Source organism: Neovison vison, chromosome 7 (genome assembly GCF_020171115.1).
Source record: "Neovison vison isolate M4711 chromosome 7, ASM_NN_V1, whole genome shotgun sequence".
Classification (NCBI taxonomy): Eukaryota; Metazoa; Chordata; class Mammalia; order Carnivora; family Mustelidae; genus Neogale; species Neogale vison.
This window is the reverse complement of record NC_058097.1, coordinates 17,632,254-17,649,035: the sequence shown is the minus strand read 5'-3', so window position 1 is coordinate 17,649,035 and position 16,782 is coordinate 17,632,254. Positions and strand designations below refer to the sequence as shown.

Below are 16,782 nucleotides of genomic sequence, written 5' to 3'. Positions count from 1 at the left end.
CTTTTCTTTTTTTTAAGATTTTATTTATTTATTTGAGAGAGAAAGAGAACATGAGAGGGAAGAAGGGTCAGAGGGAGAAGCAGACTCCTGGCAGAGCTGGGAGCCCCATGTGGGACTCGTTCCCAGGACTCCGGGGTCATGACCTGAGCCGAAGGCAGTGGCTTAACCAGCTGAGCCACCCAGGTGCCACTTAAACTTTTTTTTAAAGATTTTAAAAATTTATTTGTCTTGAGAGAGAGGAGCAGGAGAGAGCAAGCACGAGCAGGGGGGAGCAGCAGAGGAAGAGGGAGAAGCAAGACTTCCCACTGAGCAGGGAGCCTGATGCAGGGCTCGATCCCAGGACCACCTGAGCTGAAGGCAGATGCTTAAGCAACTGAGCCACCCAGGGTCCCCCTTAACTAATTTTTTAAGCTGAAATGCAGTTGACATACAATGTTACATTAGTTTCATGCATTCTCCTTAACTATCAGAGTAAGTTTCATTCATTGTAATTTCTTACTTCTCAGTACTTCATTGATATTTTACCAGAATCAAGTCTTTCTTCTTCTTTTTTTATTTTACTTTATTTTATTTTATTTTATTTATTTATTTGACAGAGAGAGATCACAAGTAGACAGAGAGGCAGGCAGAGAGAGAGAGAGAGAGGGAAGCAGGCCCCCTGCCGAGCAGAGAGCCCGACGCGGGACTCGATCCCAGGACCCCGAGATCATGACCCGAGCCGAAGGCAGCGGCCTAACCCACTGAGCCACCCAGGCGCCCCAAGTCTTTCTTCTATACAGTGATGATATAGGCATCATCTTCAGTAAAGCTAACTGATACAATCCTTTTTTTGATCTATCCTCTATCGTCTAATTTTGTCAAGTGACCCAGAATTGTTCCTAAGCATTTTTTTAACACTAAAAAAAAATTTTTTTAAAAGATTTTGTTGGGGTGCCTGGGTGGCTTAGTGGGTTAAGCCTCTGCCTTTGGCTCAAGTCATGATCTCAGGATCCTGGGATCGAGCCCTGCATCAGGTTCTCTGCTCAGCGGGGAGCCTGCTTCCCCCTCTCTTTCTGCCTGCCTATCTGCCTGCTTGTGATCTCTCTCTCTCTCTCTCTGTCAATTAAATAAATAAATAATCTTTAAAAAAAAAAAAAAACGTTTTGCAGTAAAGAGAGAGAGAGGGCAGGTCTGAGCAAAGAGAGGGGCAGAGGGAGAAGCTGAGGAGGAAGCATGATGCCGGGCTCTGTTCTAGGACCCTGGGGTCACGACCTGAGCTATCCAGGTGCCCTAACATTTTTTTTTTAAGATTTTATTTTTGGGGGCACCTGGGTGGCTCAGTGGGTTAAAGCCTCTGCCTTCGGCTCGGGTCGTGATCCCACGGTCCTGGGATCGAGCCCCGCATCGGGCTCTCTGCTCAGCGGGGAGCCTGCTTCCACCTCTCTCTCTATCTGCCTGCCTCTCCGTCTGCTTGTGATCTCTGCCTGTCAAATAAATAAATAAAATCTTAAAAAAAAAAAAAGATTTTATTTTTAGGTTCTCCTGAGTGGCTTAGTCCATTAAGTGTCTGCCTTCAGCTTAGGATGCAGCCTTGTGGCTAGCTCCCTGCTTAGCCAAGAGTCTGCTTCTTCCTTTCACTATGCCCCTCCCCCTCTACTCATGCTTTCTCTCTCAAATAAATAAGTAAAATCTTTTAAGAAAAGATTTTATTTTTATGTTATCGCTACATCCAACATGGAGCTCAAACTTAGAACCCCAAGATCAAGAGTCGCATGCTCTACTGACTGAACCAGCCAGGCTCCCCTTTTAACACCTTTACTGAGATAAGGTTCACACATACCATATAATTCACCAATTCAAATTGGGCAATTCAGTGGCTCTCGGTATATTTACAGAATTATGCCTCCATCACCACAATCAACTATTGAACATTTTCATCACACCAAAAGGAAACCTCACATCTGTTAGCAATCCCTCCCCAGTTTCTCCCTCCCTGAGTCCCTGGAAACCACTATTCTACTTTCTATTTCTATAGATCTGCCTGTTTTAAACATCTCATATAAACAGGATCGTACCATATATAGTCTTTCATGCCGGTTTCTTTCACTTAGTGTAATGTTCCTAAGGTTCACCCATGTCATTGCATGTAGCACTACTTCGTTTCTTTTAGTGGTTGACTAATAATTAATTGTATGTGTATACCACAGTTTGGTTATCCGTTCAGTTGATGGACGTTTGGATTATTTCTACCTTTTGGCTATTTTGAACCATGCTGCTATGAACATTTGTGTACATTCCTCTTGGGTATATAGACCTGGGAGCAGAATTGCTGGATCATATCATAACTCTGTGTTTAACCCTTTGAGAAAATGCCAGGCTGTTTTCTGAAGCAGGTGTACCATTTTACATTCTTGCCAGTATGATGTTTCCGGTTTCTCCACATCTTTATTGTTTCTGGTTTCTCCACATCTTATTTCTCTTTTTGATTATACCCATCCTAGTGTCTATGAAGCGGTATCTCATTGTGGTTTTGATTTGCATTTCCCTAATGATTAATGAAGTCGAGAATCTTTTCCTGGGTTTATTGGCCATTTGGAGAAATGTCTAATAAAATCTATGCCCATTTTTTAATTGGATTATTTGTCTTTTTATTCTATGAATTGTAAGAGTTCTTTATATAATCTATGTAATAGACCTTTATCACATATGTGATTTACAAATATTTTCTCCCATTCTGTGAATTTTCTTTTCACTTTATTGATAGTATCCTTTGATACATAGAAGTTTTTAATTTTGATTAAGTCCAATTTATCTATTTTTTTCTTTTGTACTTTTGGTATCATCTCTAAGAAATTATTGCCTGATCTAAGGTCACAAAGACATATCTGTGTTTTCTGCTATGAATTTTATAGTTTTGGCTCTTACATTTAGTTCTTCTTGATGAGTTAATCCTTGTATGTGATGTGAGGAGTCCGTACCTCTCATCAAAATTTATTTTCTTGCGCTATTTATTGAAAAGACAATTTTTCCCCAATAAATTGTCTTGGTACCCTTGTCAAAAATCAGTCAATTATAGATGTTTTGGTTTGTATCTAGACTCTGAGTTGTGTTCCACTGGCTTATTTGTTTATCCTTATGGCAGTACCACAGTCTATTTTTTCTTTCTTAGAGAGAGAGAATGAGTGGGAGGGGAGGGGCAGAGAGAGAGAATCTTAAGCAGACTCCAGACCTAACATGGAGTGCGACATTGGGCCTGATCTCATGACCATGAGATCATGACCTGAGCCAAAATCAAGAGTTGGACGCTTAACTTACTGAGCCACCCAGGCCCCCCAACACAGTCTTGATTATTGTAGCTTGGTAGTAGTTTTTGAGATTAGGAAGCATGAATGTTCCAATTTTGTTTTTCTCTTTCAATATTGTTTTGTCTAATCTGTTGCTTGCATTTCCATATGAATATTAGGATCAGCTTATCAAATTCTGCAAAAAGAGGAACTAGGGTTTTGATAAGGTTTGTGTTGAATCTGTAGCTCAGTTTGGAGAATATTTCCATCTTAGGAGTATTAAGTTTTCCAATCCATGGTCATGTCTTTAATTTATTTAGATCCCCTTTAATTTCTTTCAACAGTATTTTATTGTTTTCGGTATGCAGTCTTTGCCACCTTGTTTTCTTCTGGCCTTCATCATTTCTCATGAGAGATCAGTTCTTATTTTTTAAAAAGATTTTATTTATTTATTTGATTGAGAGAGAGAACACAAGCACAGGGAGTGGGAGGCAGAGGAAGAGGGAGAAGCAGATTCCCTGCAGAAGAGGGAACCTGACATGGGGCTCAATCCCAGGACTCTGGGATCATGACCTGAGCTGAAGGCAGACACTTAACCAACTGAGAAATTAGTTGTTAATCTTACTGAGGATCCCTTGTGTTATGGTAGGTCACTTCTATCTTGCGGTTTTCAAGATTTTCTCTTTGCCTTTGGTCTTCAGCAGTTTGTTTGTTTATTTCTAGGTGTGACTGTCTTTGAGTTTATTTTACTAGGATTGTTGATTTACTAAATCCTAGGTTTACTAGGATTTATTTTACTAGGATTGTTTTTCATCAAATTTGGGAAATTTTCTACCACTGTTTCTTCAAATATTCTTTCTATCCCTTCTTCTTATCCTTCAGGGGCTCCCATTATTCATTTTGGCATTAATTTTTTTTTTTCTGAGGGGGAAATTGATTAGTTTTTCAATCTCAGTATATTGGTATTTCTGAAAATAAAGGATATACCAAAGATCCTTAAACCAAACTGGAGACTAAAAGTAACTGTGCATACCAGAGGTGGGGGTAGAAAGGTGGCCTGGAGAGACACTGGTGATAAACTGGGAATAAATGTTATGATCAGCTCAGGGAGAGAAAACAAGCCAAGAGGAATGGAGAAGATGAAGGTGGCAGAGTGTATTTCAGATATAGGAACGTAACACATGACAGTCAAGGGCGCCTGGGTGGCTCAGTGGGTTAAGCCGCTGCCTTCGGCTCAGGTCATGGTCTCAGGGTCCTGGGATCGAGTCCCGCATCGGGTTCTCTGCTCAGCAGGGAGCCTGCTTCCCTCTCTCTCTCTCTGCCTGCCTCTCCATCTACTTGTGATTTCTCTCTGTAAATAAATAAATAAAATCTTTAAAAAAAAAAAAAACACATGACAGTCAAGAAAGAATACGCCCATACATGATAAGGCATTTTATTATTTATTTATATTAAGTAGGCTCCATGCTGGGCAGGGCTCAACTCAGGGCTGAACTCATGACCCTGAGATTAATACCTAAGCTGAGATCAAGACTGGAGCTGAGATAAAGAGTTGGATGCTTGGGGCACCTGGGTGGCTCAGTGGGTTAAGCCTCTGCCTTGAGCTCAGGTCGTGATCTCAGGGTCCTGAGATTGAGCCCTGCGTCAGTCTCTCTGCTGGGCAGGGGGCCTGCTTCCCCCTCTCTCTCTGCCTGCTGCTCTGCCTACTTGTGAACTTTCTCTCTCTCTTTCTCTCTGTGAAATAAGTAAATAAAAAATCTTAAAAAAAAAAAAAAAAGAGTTGGATGCCTAACTGACTGAGCCACCCAGATACTCCTAAGCCATTTTAAAATTAAATGTTGTGGGATGCCTGGCAGGCTTAGTTGGGAGAGCGTGTGACTCTTGATCTTAGGGTTTTGAGTTTAAGCCCCACACTGGGCATGAAGCCTACTTTAAAATAAAATAAAATGTTATCCAGAAAATTGGGTAGTTATTTGAAGAAAAATATGACTTACAAATGGCCTTAATTTTTAGGTAAGTTAAAATCTAAATTAATTTTAAAAAGAAGAAAAAAAACAATTTAGATTATATCCTTAAATATATAATGGAGATTTATTTAGAAAGTGGAAAGCACTGTTCATGGCAAAGTTAAGGTGGTCTCTTCTATAAAAACAGAACATTATGTATAATAGAAATTGAGGGTTGTGACAATATGGATAGACCTAGAGGGTATTAAGCTAAGTGAAATAACAGAGAAAGTATGATCTTACTACATGTGGAATCTAAAAAACAAAGCAAATAAACAAAAACAGCAACAAAAAGAAACATCCTCACAAATACAGAAAACAAGCTGGTGGTTGCCGGGGGAGGAGGTTGGGGGATGGTTAAAGTAGGTGAAGGGGGTTAAGAGGTGCACACTTCCAGTTATAATATAAGTAGGTCATGGGGTTAAAAAGTACAGCTTAGGGAATATAGTCAATAATAATGTAATAACGTTGTATAGTGACACCTGGTAACTAAACTTGTGGTGAGCTTTTCATAATATGTAGAATTGTTGAATCACTGTGTTGTATACCTGAAGGTAACATATTATATGTCAACTATACTTCAATTAAAAATAGAAAAAGAAGTTTGTTGAGTTGGTTGAGCGACTGCCTTCAACTCAGATCATGATCCTGGAGTTCCAGGATCGAGTCCCACATCAGGCTCCCTGCTCAGCAAGTGGTCTGCTTCTCCCCTACTCTTCCCCCTCTCATGCTCAGTGTGCACTCTCTCTCTCAAATAAATAAATAAAATCTTTTAAAAAAGTAAAAAAAAAAAAAAAAAAAGAAAAGAAAAAAAGGAAAAATAAACCAGGGTGTAGGTAAAACAAAAAAAAAAAAACAAAAAACCTGAGGAAGTAGTAGTGGTAGAAGAAAAATACTTGTGATAACTAAGATGGAAGAACTCAATATCCAATTTGAGAAAGAGTAGACTTTTCCCTACAACTTGTGTAGGTGTAAAAGGCAGTTTGCTATGAAGATGCATGGATCATAAACTCTAGCACTTGGAAAAACAATGTTTTCACTAATCAAGGAAATACAGTGAAAGAAACCATGAGGTTCCATTTTATCCCTGCAGAACTAACTGAAATGAATAAAACTGATGAATTTTATAGTGGTGTTGAGGGTACGTGGGTGAGGAGACACATTTGTGGTTTTATTGGTGACAATTTAATTTCTCCACTTCAGCAGTTGAACATCTGCTGCGGGCAAGGTCTTGAAGAGGCTCTGGCAGATGTTGAGTGAGCCCTTGCGACATGCTAGATGCTAGTGATTGGAAGATGAGTGAGACATTATATCCAGGCTGCAAAGGCTTTTTTGATGTGGTGGGGAAACTGAAAAGAGAATAAGATATTTCAAGAGCTGTTTTGCCTTAACTCCTCCTGTTGGGGCCCAGACTCCCTGGCCTCAAAAGCCTCAAAGCCTACCTTTTTGTGTGGACACAGGATCCTCCTTAGGGGGTTCATGGTCTAATGGTAAAGATATTATAGGGATATCTATAACTGGCATTTGAAGAAGTAGTAAATGACTTGGGGGAGGGGGGTTTGGGAATCCCAAAGAGGGCAAGGTACTGCTGGCATGGCTGGGGCCCCAGCAAGGGCTTGCCTTGCTTTACCCTGCTCATTTCCAGCCCAACTTCAGGCTGGCTGCAGAGCTGCTTTTTATGAGCACAGGGCACTCAGTGCTGCCCACTTCTCCACTTGCCTTTTTGCCTGCCCCTGCAACTAAGATCACTGGCTCCAGGGGCTCTGTGTTGAGCTGTGTCCATCCCTTGGGACATCACACATTTCTTGGGGTTTAGATGCCAACTGTGTATCCATAACTGTTTGGTGGTAGTGATTTGTTTGTCCAGGCCTGGTGGATATCAGGTACTTATGACCTGAACGCAACATGGAGGGAATTAGCCACAGAAACACCTACGGTGTGTACTAACCTGGGTGATGAGTCTGCTAGGGGGAGCCCCGTGGATGCAATAGGTACCCTTTGGCCACTTTCACCCTACATGCTCTGTGAGGGAGCAAAGGCTATTGTACCCACCTGGCTGGAGTTGGAACTTACTGAGGCTCATAGGTAGTCAGTATGGACATGCATGCCAGGGGGCAGAGTTTCTTCCTCTATTCTGGACCCGCAGAACCCCTGGGCATGAGCTTCTGGGGAGTGCGGCAGGTACCTGGCTTTTGTGATTTATCTTACACATCTGTTGAAGGGGTCACTGAACAAAGCAGTAGAGTTGTCTCCTTCCAAGAGGCAGAGGATCTCAGACCTTCAGGAGACGGGAGCTTTCCCTTCATTTTCATGATCCCGATTTTGAAGAAACCTCTTTCTCCTTTCTTTCCTGAGTCTGTTTGAAAATGTCCAGAGCTAAAGAGCTCAGCCCTTTCGTTTCCACAGTGTGACCCATGTAGGTCAGGAGTTTTAGACTTGATCTCAGGGCCTGGGAGGCTCAAGTAGGTTGAGCATCTGCCTTTGGCTTGGGTTATGATCCCGAGGTCCCGGGATCTGACCCCATAGAGCCTGCTTTTCTCTCTCCCCCGGCCCCTTCTCCCCACCCTGCTGTGCTTTCTCTCCTTATCTCTCTCTCTCTCAAATACATACATAAATAAAAATCTTTATAGAATTGATCTCAAATATGCCTCCCTCTGCTTTTATTCTCTGGTCCCACTCTTGTTCTTGGACATTTCCTGGGCGCCCATCACTGTCTGCTCTTTGTGTAGGGATGAGGTAGGAGGTTCTTTGAGGGGATAGACTGGAACTGAGACTAGTAGGGGAGGAAAGTGTCCAGGTATCCATAATCTGGTCTATTGTCTGTCCCTGAGTGGCTCATCCTTTCTAGGCCCCCAACATCTCCAAGGTCCCTGGGAAGAGCAGATGATCAAGGGTCGCTCACTTAGGCTCCTGCTTGCCATGCTTAGGTAGGGAGGTCAGCACTACATTCCCCCAAAGTCACGATTTGTTTTTGGTAGTAGGGTGACAGACCAAGCAACCCCCCCCATTAGTGATCCCCAGTTTTGGTCCCTCCCCCATACCCAGGACCTACATGACCAGCACTGACAAGTGCCCTCTGATTCCTCCACAGGAGCTGATTGACCTCAAGATGCTTCAGTGCAAGAGAGTTGTCAATGGTGAGTGTGGTTCTGGTCCCAGGATGTGTGTGCGCCTGGTCAGGCCCAAGCAGCACTAACTAACCCTGCCCCTGCCTGGGGTGACTGTGTCCTTCTAGTGTGCTCCTTGTCTGGCTGCATGATTTCGTGGATCATGTGCTCCCTTTACGACAGTCACTACTATCTGGAGACTCTGACAAAAAGCCAGGTGTGAAATAGGCTGAATATACCTTCCACCCACAGGCTTGCAGGCTTAGAAATTAACGGGTTTCATAGTAGAGAAGTGGCCTTAAAAGCCTTGGGGTCAGGGTGGCTTCAGCATTGTTCTTGGTTCTGCCACTCTCTAGCTGTGACTTTGGGCAAGTCATATGACTTCTCTGCCTCCATTTCTTCAGCTGTAAAATGAAAATCAAAACCCCTGCTTTACTTAAATCATAGAATTGGAGTGAGAATCAGTAAGATAAGGTGCATGTAAGTACTTGGCAATAGAAATGGTTGCGCTAAATTGTGGTTTTGCTTCTGCTTTATTGATGAGGCTGATTCTGTTTTGCTTAGAGTTGTGGTGTTGAGGTTTTTGAAATGTATACACATTTGTGAAATCTTAATATCAGTTCACCAGAAGTTATGACTCAATTTTGTCTTTAATTGTTTTAGATTTATATTTTTTGTTGAGAAGACCCACATACAGATCCACATAACCTAGAAGATAAAAATCCCCCCAATCTTATATTTGAAGAAGTAATCACTAAGAGGAATAATACATGATTTTTACATGTTTAGTAAAGCATGTATATAAAAAAAGAGCATGTTTCTGTATATGCCCTTCCTTGGGATCATGCTCTGCATATTTTGCCCCTCACTTTTTTTTTTTTTAAGATTTTATTTAATTTATTTGACAGACAGCGATCACAAGTAGGCAGAGAGGCAGGCAGAGAGAGAGAGGAGGAAGCAGGCTCCCTGCTGAGCAGAGAGCCTGATGTGGGGGTCAATCCCAGGACCCTGGGATCATGACCTGAGCTGAAGGCAGAGGCTTTAACCCACTGAGCCACCCAGGTGCCCCTAAAGGTTTTATTTATTTTACAGAGAGAGAGAGAGAAACAGCAGGAGAGGGAACACAAGCAGGAGGGGTGGGAGAGGGGGAAGCAGGCTTTGTACCGAGCAGCGACCCCGATGCGGGCCTCGATCCCAGGACCCTGGGATCATGACCTGAGCCGAAGGCGGACGCTTAATGACTGAGCCATCCAGGTGCCCTTGCCCCTTACCTTTTTTTTATAAATTTTTTTTTAAAAGATTTTATTTATTTATTTGACAGAGAGAGATCACAAGTAGCCAGAGAGAGAGAGAGAGGAAAGCAGGCTCTCCGCTCAGCAGAGAGCCCAATGCGGGACTCGATCCCAGGACCCTGGGACCATGACCCGAGCCGAAGGCAGCGGCTCAACCCACTGAGCCACCCAGGTGCCCAACCCCTTACCTTTTTTAACTAGGATTTTTTTCTGTGTTGGTACCTACAGGTAACTATGTTGGAATTGATTTCATCAGTGCTTTTAATGGGGTTTCCAGTATTTTGCTGTTATAAATAAAGCTGTAGTATAAACACACTAAGTTTTTGTGGTTCTTCTCTCAGACTTCCTCCTGCCAGTCATGAGCCTGTGCTGCTGGAATTCACTTCCATTGCCTCTACCAACCTGTCACCACTCGGCCCCTCCCTTTTTAATCTTTTAATCTGTTTAGTGCTGGGTTGATAATAACAGCTTACATTTATGGAAGTGCTTTATGTGTATTAAAATTTCATTTATTTCTCAGAATAAATACACAGGATAGGCGTCGTCTCCCATCTGCCATGTTGGATCTCTTTCATGTGACAGTCATCTTTGAAAACTAATAATGGTAACATGTACTGTGGAGCTTTATTGTGAAGAACTTATGAAATTCTTGTTATTTGCAGTAGTTATGTTCTATAAAGTTGCTTCAAACACCAAATTAGCGAATACTGAACCGTTGCCCTCAGGGGAAATACGAGTGAACCTCGGGTTACAACATTGTCACTAACAGATCAGTACATAACCTTGTTTTGTGTGTGATTCTATTTAAACTTTGAACTCACAGACAGCAGTACTCTAATTTCATGTTTGAACAAAGGTTGTTTAACGTGGATTTTCTCCCTAAGGCACCTCATACCCTTCTTGTGCCTAGGAGCCCTAGATAACACTTTGGCTCTGTGCTTGCAGCCATTTTCAACAGTGAGAGTAACAAAAGCAAATGAAAAAAAAAAAAAGACATTAAGTATACTGTTATATGGACACTTATTTACAGTGTGAGCAGTGTGAGAGCTGAAACAAGAAGGTAGAGCCTCGCCTTGTTTGACTTCAGCTGGGAAGGCATGCATCAGGTGACTGACTCTTTTTGCAGTTCTGCGTATGTCTGTGAATGACCACGAAAATGCCATGAGTGTTGATTTTGGGGTTACAGGTACATTTTGGCAAGAGGCAAATTTGCAAGTACGTATGTGCACACAATGAGGGTTGACTGTGATGTAGGAATCTGCACTTGCAGTCCCCAGCACACGGTAATTAATTAAGAAACAGCAACTTTCCTTCACTTCAGAGTGACCTGTGGGAAAATTTGGGCCGAATCTGAAACACAGACAAGGTTCTACATACGTACATTTTTTTTTACAGCGTTTTAAAAATTATGCAATATAAACACTGCATAAAATGGAAATGCATAAAATATAAGCATGCAGTGCGACAGATAACTGGAAAGCAGCCAGCCTGTAACTCCTGTCACCTCAGTCAGGGACTAGGACATCACCTGCACCTTGGAGACCTCCATGTGCACACTGGCTTCTTTAAAGAATTGTTACTTCCAGCATCCCTTTTTCCCCTTCAAAGTGATATTTTTGCTGTGTTTTCTTGCAGGGATTAGAGCTAGGTTGAACTTGCTTCTTCACGGGGTGGCCCGGCGTGTCTGTGTTTTCTTGCAGAGGTGCTCAGCACAGTGGACTTTGTCGCCCCCGATGACCGGGTAGTCTTCCGCACCTGCGAAAGAGAACAGAGCCGGGTTGTCTTCCAGATGGTATGAGATCCCCAGGGGCTGAGTGCCCTCTCAAGGGTTACTCATCCTTCAGTGCCTGGGCTCCGTTGCTTAGTGGTGGTTCTCTGAGACTCTGCTTTAATGTTTTCCAAAGAGTTGTTCATGAGTGTTCACACTGTCGGAGACCGTTAAAGGAAATCAAGCTTTGGCACCCTGTAACATGCCTCCGGGGTCAAATATAACTCCCTTTGTTGTAGGAATTGTCTGTTTGGCATGACTTCTATATTTTTAACCCAATAAAACTGGTTATTCGGTTCATGTTTTTTGTTTTTGTACAGTCTGTATATTTCCCAGAGAAAGAAAACTAGGTTTCCTCAAGAGCAGTTAATTTATATTAGGCTTGTAATGACTCTATAGTGCTCTTCTCTCACTTTGGGCATTTCTTAGTACTTTTCAGAAATAGGTTCTGCATGATATTTATGTTTTTAAAAAAATGGTATTAACAATGGATAGACATATGATAAAGCAAATATAGCAAAATATTAATTTTAGCATGTAAGTGGTGAGTTTAGGAATGAATGTTCATTCTAAAATTTTGTCAGCTCTTTTTGTAAAGAGGAAGTAATCACAGCACCGAGGATGTTCTCTAGGCCTTCCAGGTTCAATTTTCACCTCCGACAGTGAGCTAGTTCAGTGGGCTGGCTGTTGAATAGAAGAATGCCAGCCAGACTGTACTTGCTGAAGTCCATGTGCATGTGCTCACACGTACATGGTGTGCATAGAGGTGTTTGTGCATCTGTGCTCGTATACCTGTGTCAGGGATGGTGCCTGATGGAGCCTCTTTTGTTCCCAGGGGACTTCAGATGCAGAGCGAGCCCTTGCTGTGGCCAGACTTGTGTAAGTTCTTCCCTTGTTGGGACTGCCTTTGCCTCTCCTGTGGGCTGTGGAGCTTTACTATTTCTGGTGACCTTAGAGGGGAGCACCGTATGTTTCTTAGTGCTCTACCTTCTCTTTCCAGGTTAAGAGTGTCTGTTTTTTTTTCCCTCTGTTTTGGCATCTGAGGGCTGGCCTGGGACTCATGTACCCATTGTACCCACATCCCAGATAATCTCTGTTCAGGCCACTCTTCTTTAGTGTTTATTCATGAAGCTCCCTTTCCAGGGATTCTTGTGACTATGAGCCCTAAGGTTTTGAGTCTCATGAAGTGTAGGTAAGGGTTATTTCTCCTTAAATTAACGAAGGCAGAAGAGTACTGTGGTTAAGGAGATGGGCTTTGGAGTTAGACAGACCTGGGTTGGATTTCTGGGTTGCTGCTTGCTGAGTGACCTTTCGTAAGTTACTAACCATACTTCAACTAGGAGAACTTAGTTTCCTTATCTAGGAAATGAGACCGGTAGTACTACCTACCTCTGGCATTATAGGTGATGGTAAGTGAGATAATGCACGTAAATGTCTTCACAGTATGTGGCATGTAGTGAGTGATTAATTTAGCTATTAATTACTTTAGTGCTGGGAAGGAATTCAGGCATTAGCTACAGACTGTTAACTGTATACACACCAGAAGATGAGCTAACGGTCCTTTCCATATCTGAAAATTGTTTGGAGTAAGCCAGCTGTGCAGCCCAGCAAGCAAAGGCACTCCTGTAGCTTCTTCTAGAGCCAGTGGTCTGGGAAGGTGCTCTTGTACTCCTGTCACTTCTGTGTGTTGACAAATGGCTTTTAATACCCCAGTCAGAACTGGAACTCTGGGATCAAGTTCAGTGGGGCTGTCCCTCATTATTTGGATTATCTGATATAATCCCCAAGTATCAAGGTCTGCTACAACTAGTCCTTTGTAGATATTTGCACACAGTATGCTCTTCCTCTTGAGCTCTTCTTGGGGAAGGCAATTGTACCTTTCAGAGACCAGTTTTTTTCACCTTCTGTCACTGAGGGTTGGTATATTTAATAGGGCCAGGTCAATGTAAGAGGTTCATGAGCGCAGATCCATGCCTTTGACTCTAAATTCTCTCCTAAAGTTGGATCTTTATTATCTTTTCTACTTCATGTTTTCCCAGGGAAAATGATGTGGCTGGTATTGATGTAAACATGGGCTGTCCAAAAGAGTATTCCACCAAGGTAAACTGATTTCCTTATATGCCTTACAAACGTAGGGTACAGAGTAAAGGCAACTAACAAGACGTTACCTGACTGTGGACTAAATCCTATACTAGATGGAGAAAATGCTCAAAAGGTTATTCTTAGGTCCACTGCCAAAATTGGATTATGGACCATAGAAGATTAGCTTAAAATATTGTATCAGTATAACTTTTGAAGTTGATAATTCTTCTATGGTTTTGTTAGAATATCTCTATTCTATTTTTTTTTTTTTTTAAGATTTTTTTTAGAGGCACCTGGGTGACTCAGTCACTTAAACATCTGCCCTCAGCTCAGGTCATGATCCCAGGGTCCTGGGATTGAGTCCCATACTGGCTCCCTGCTCAGCAGGGAGTGTGCTTATTTCTCTGCTCACCACCCCCATCCCCCACCTCTGCTTCCATGTGCACACTTAAAAAAAAAAATAAAGATTTTTAAAAAAATTTTTAGTATTTTTTTTTAGAGAAAGAGAGAGAGCAGGGGAGGGGGAGGTGTAGCAGAGGGAGAGAGAGAAGCCTAAGCAGTTTCCATGCCCAGTGGAGAGCCCAACGTGGGCTTGATCTCACAACCTGAGATTATGACCTTAGTCCAAATCAAGAGTTGGATGTTCAACCAACTGAGCCACCCAGGTGCTCCTAAAGATTTTTTTTTTTAGAATTTATCTATTTATATTAGAGGAAGAGAATGAGAAAAAATGTATAGGGGGACGGGGAAGAGGAGAGGGAGAGGAGAATATCAAGCAGACCCTGCTGAGCGTGGAGCCAATGTGGGGCTTGATCCCATGACCCTGAGATCATAACCCACGCTGAAATCAAGAGTCAGACACTTAACCAACTAAGCTACCCAGGCACCCTGTCCCTAAAGATTTTATTTTTAAGTAATCTCTATACCCAATATGGGGCTCAAACTCACAACCCTGAAATTGGAGTCACACGTTCTACTGACTAAGCCAGTCAGGTGCCTCAAGAATATCTGTATTTTTAGAAAATATACACAAATCCTTACTTGTAAAGGGCTATGGTGCAATGTGACTTACCTGTAAACGGTTCAGGAAAAATTTTATTTGCATACACATACATACCTAAATAAACACAAAGCACTCAAGCCTGAGTAATTAATGATGTAAACGTTAAAAAAAATTATGAACAGGGCTTTGTTTTTTTCTTGAATAAAACTGAGATATACTTTAAAAAAAATAGAGGATGCAATGCTTGTGTTCCCTTTGTCATTATCAGAAGATCAGAGCAGAGTGCGGGGGCAGCTCGGAAATAGGAGTAGAAAGGCAGCCCTTAAACGGAGTATCTTCTAGGGAAATGTGGTCCTTGATATGACCTAGAACCCTGCAGGCAGAGGGAGTGGATGAGCAGGGGCCCGGCAAGGCCAGGATGTGGCAGAGGCAGAGAACCTTGATTTGACTCGAGAGTTGGGGAATAGAAGACAAAGAGGAAGCAGAGGAGCACAGGATTGAAAATCTTGGTTAGGGCCAGGTTAGCTGAACTTGGACTTCTTTTTCTTTTCTTTTCTTTTTTAAGATTTTATTTATTTATTTGACAGAGATCACAGAGAGGCAGGCAGAAAGAGAGGGGGAAGTAGGCTCCCTGCTGAGCAGAGATTCCGATGTGGGGCTCGATCCCAGGACCCTGAGATCATGACCTGAGCCAAAGGCAGAGGCTTAACCCACTGAGCCACCAGGTACCCCCGAACTTGGACTTCTGATATTTCTAGCCTTTTGGAACAGAGGAGCCATGTGATCAGAAACTTAGTTTCCTTCCCCAGGGGAAACTAGACTAGTTTCTTTGTGTGTCTTTCCAAATATATTCTGTGATAGAAATACTAATTTGAAAGCCAGGTCTGGTAGATTCGAGTGGAAATGGGCTAGGGGTAGGGACATGAATTTAGGAGATGAGTATCCTGGGTCCGTAGCGGAGACTGAGGATGGAGAGAGGAGAAGTGAAGCTGGAGCAGCATTTGATAGGGACTTGGGTGGCAGCTGACTAGACTGGGTGTGGGGAGGTGGGGTGAGTGTTGGGTAGAGGGAAGAAAGACCAGCACAGCAGCCAGGAGGACAGTTTGTTTTCAACGTGATTGGGACTGCTGGAGGAAGAGTGTGTTTGGGGCAAATAACAAGGACAGCTTTAGGTTGGCTGCATGTGAGGCACCAGAAGGAGTCCTGTGGGGCTGCCACTGAGAAGCTTATCACAGGATGTGTGGTCAGGGTCTGCAGTGTAGACATAACAGGTGTTCCCCTGGGTCCACTGCCCAGAGTTAGCCCCTCTGCTCCCTGGAGTTACGTGGCTTGGGGACTTTGGCTTTAGGCCAGGAGGCAAAAGATTACTTGAAGCGAAGGCTTTTTGGATACTTGAAAACACAGGGCCTTGTAGGCAGTTATTTCAAGGAATTACGGAGGTTTGAAATTGCTGATGAGGAGTGGAAAACTTGGGACCTTGTTTTGCCATCTTCTAATTACTCCTTTGTGCTTCTGAGATATGTAAGGAACAGAGTTTAAATTATTGGCATAATTAATCTCCCTGATACATTGTGGGATGGAAAAGTAAGGAGCCAAATTAGATACCGTATACCACCATTTATATATGAAGGATGAGGGATGGATGTTTACATATGTTTACATTTCTCTTCATAGAATATATTTGGAAAGACACACAAGAAACTAGTGACACTGGTTTTCCCTGGGGAAGGAAACCAAGTTTTTATTTGGTTTGGCATAAGGAATAAATTCTCACTGTAGGGGTGCTCCTCAAAATAGCTAACATCTGGCACGGCACTGGCCCCGACCAGTCAGAACAGATACTACCAGTATGCTATACCAGTACATAGCCCGTGAAGAGCCACTCTCTTTTCTTCTCATGGTTCAAAAACTGAAGCTTTATAAAAGGTACAAATTGAAAAGTTTTCCATTTCTTAGGGAAGGAGAGTTCTTACTTTTTACCCTTTTGAACCTTTAACATTTTTAACGTGTTACGTATTCAAAAAAAGCAAGTAAGTCAAATAGGAAGGAAGGAAGGGAGGAAATACGAATTGACAAAGCCATTGTTGTGGAAGGCCTGGATTTTAGATCCTGTGATTCCAGAAGGAAAGTCTGTGACTGTGTGTGAGGTGGACGGACGGGGCCACGGTGAGTGGCTGGGACCTCCTTAAGGCTTCTGAGGTTTGCTTCTGTAGCCAAGGTGGGCCAGGGTTGGTGGCTCCTCTGCCTTCCCAGTTTCCTCT

The 16,782-nt window shown here is 42.7% G+C and overlaps 1 protein-coding gene across 4 annotated transcripts in view; it reads left to right on the top strand.

Annotated features, from left to right (window-relative positions):
- The window catches only part of DUS2 (dihydrouridine synthase 2), a 51,997-nt gene that overhangs the window by 16,635 nt on the left and 18,580 nt on the right, over positions 1–16,782 (top strand). For 3 of the 4 annotated variants that reach the window (XM_044255890.1, XM_044255888.1, XM_044255889.1), the window contains 4 exons: positions 8,361–8,406; positions 11,369–11,460; positions 12,272–12,315; positions 13,476–13,536. In XM_044255890.1, coding sequence (XP_044111825.1) covers positions 8,361–8,406; positions 11,369–11,460; positions 12,272–12,315; positions 13,476–13,536 — 243 coding nt within the window. Of the gene's footprint in view, positions 1–8,360; positions 8,407–9,872; positions 10,775–11,368; positions 11,461–12,271; positions 12,316–13,475; positions 13,537–16,782 lie in introns of those variants that run through there. The other variant, XM_044255891.1, reaches the window with a different exon arrangement.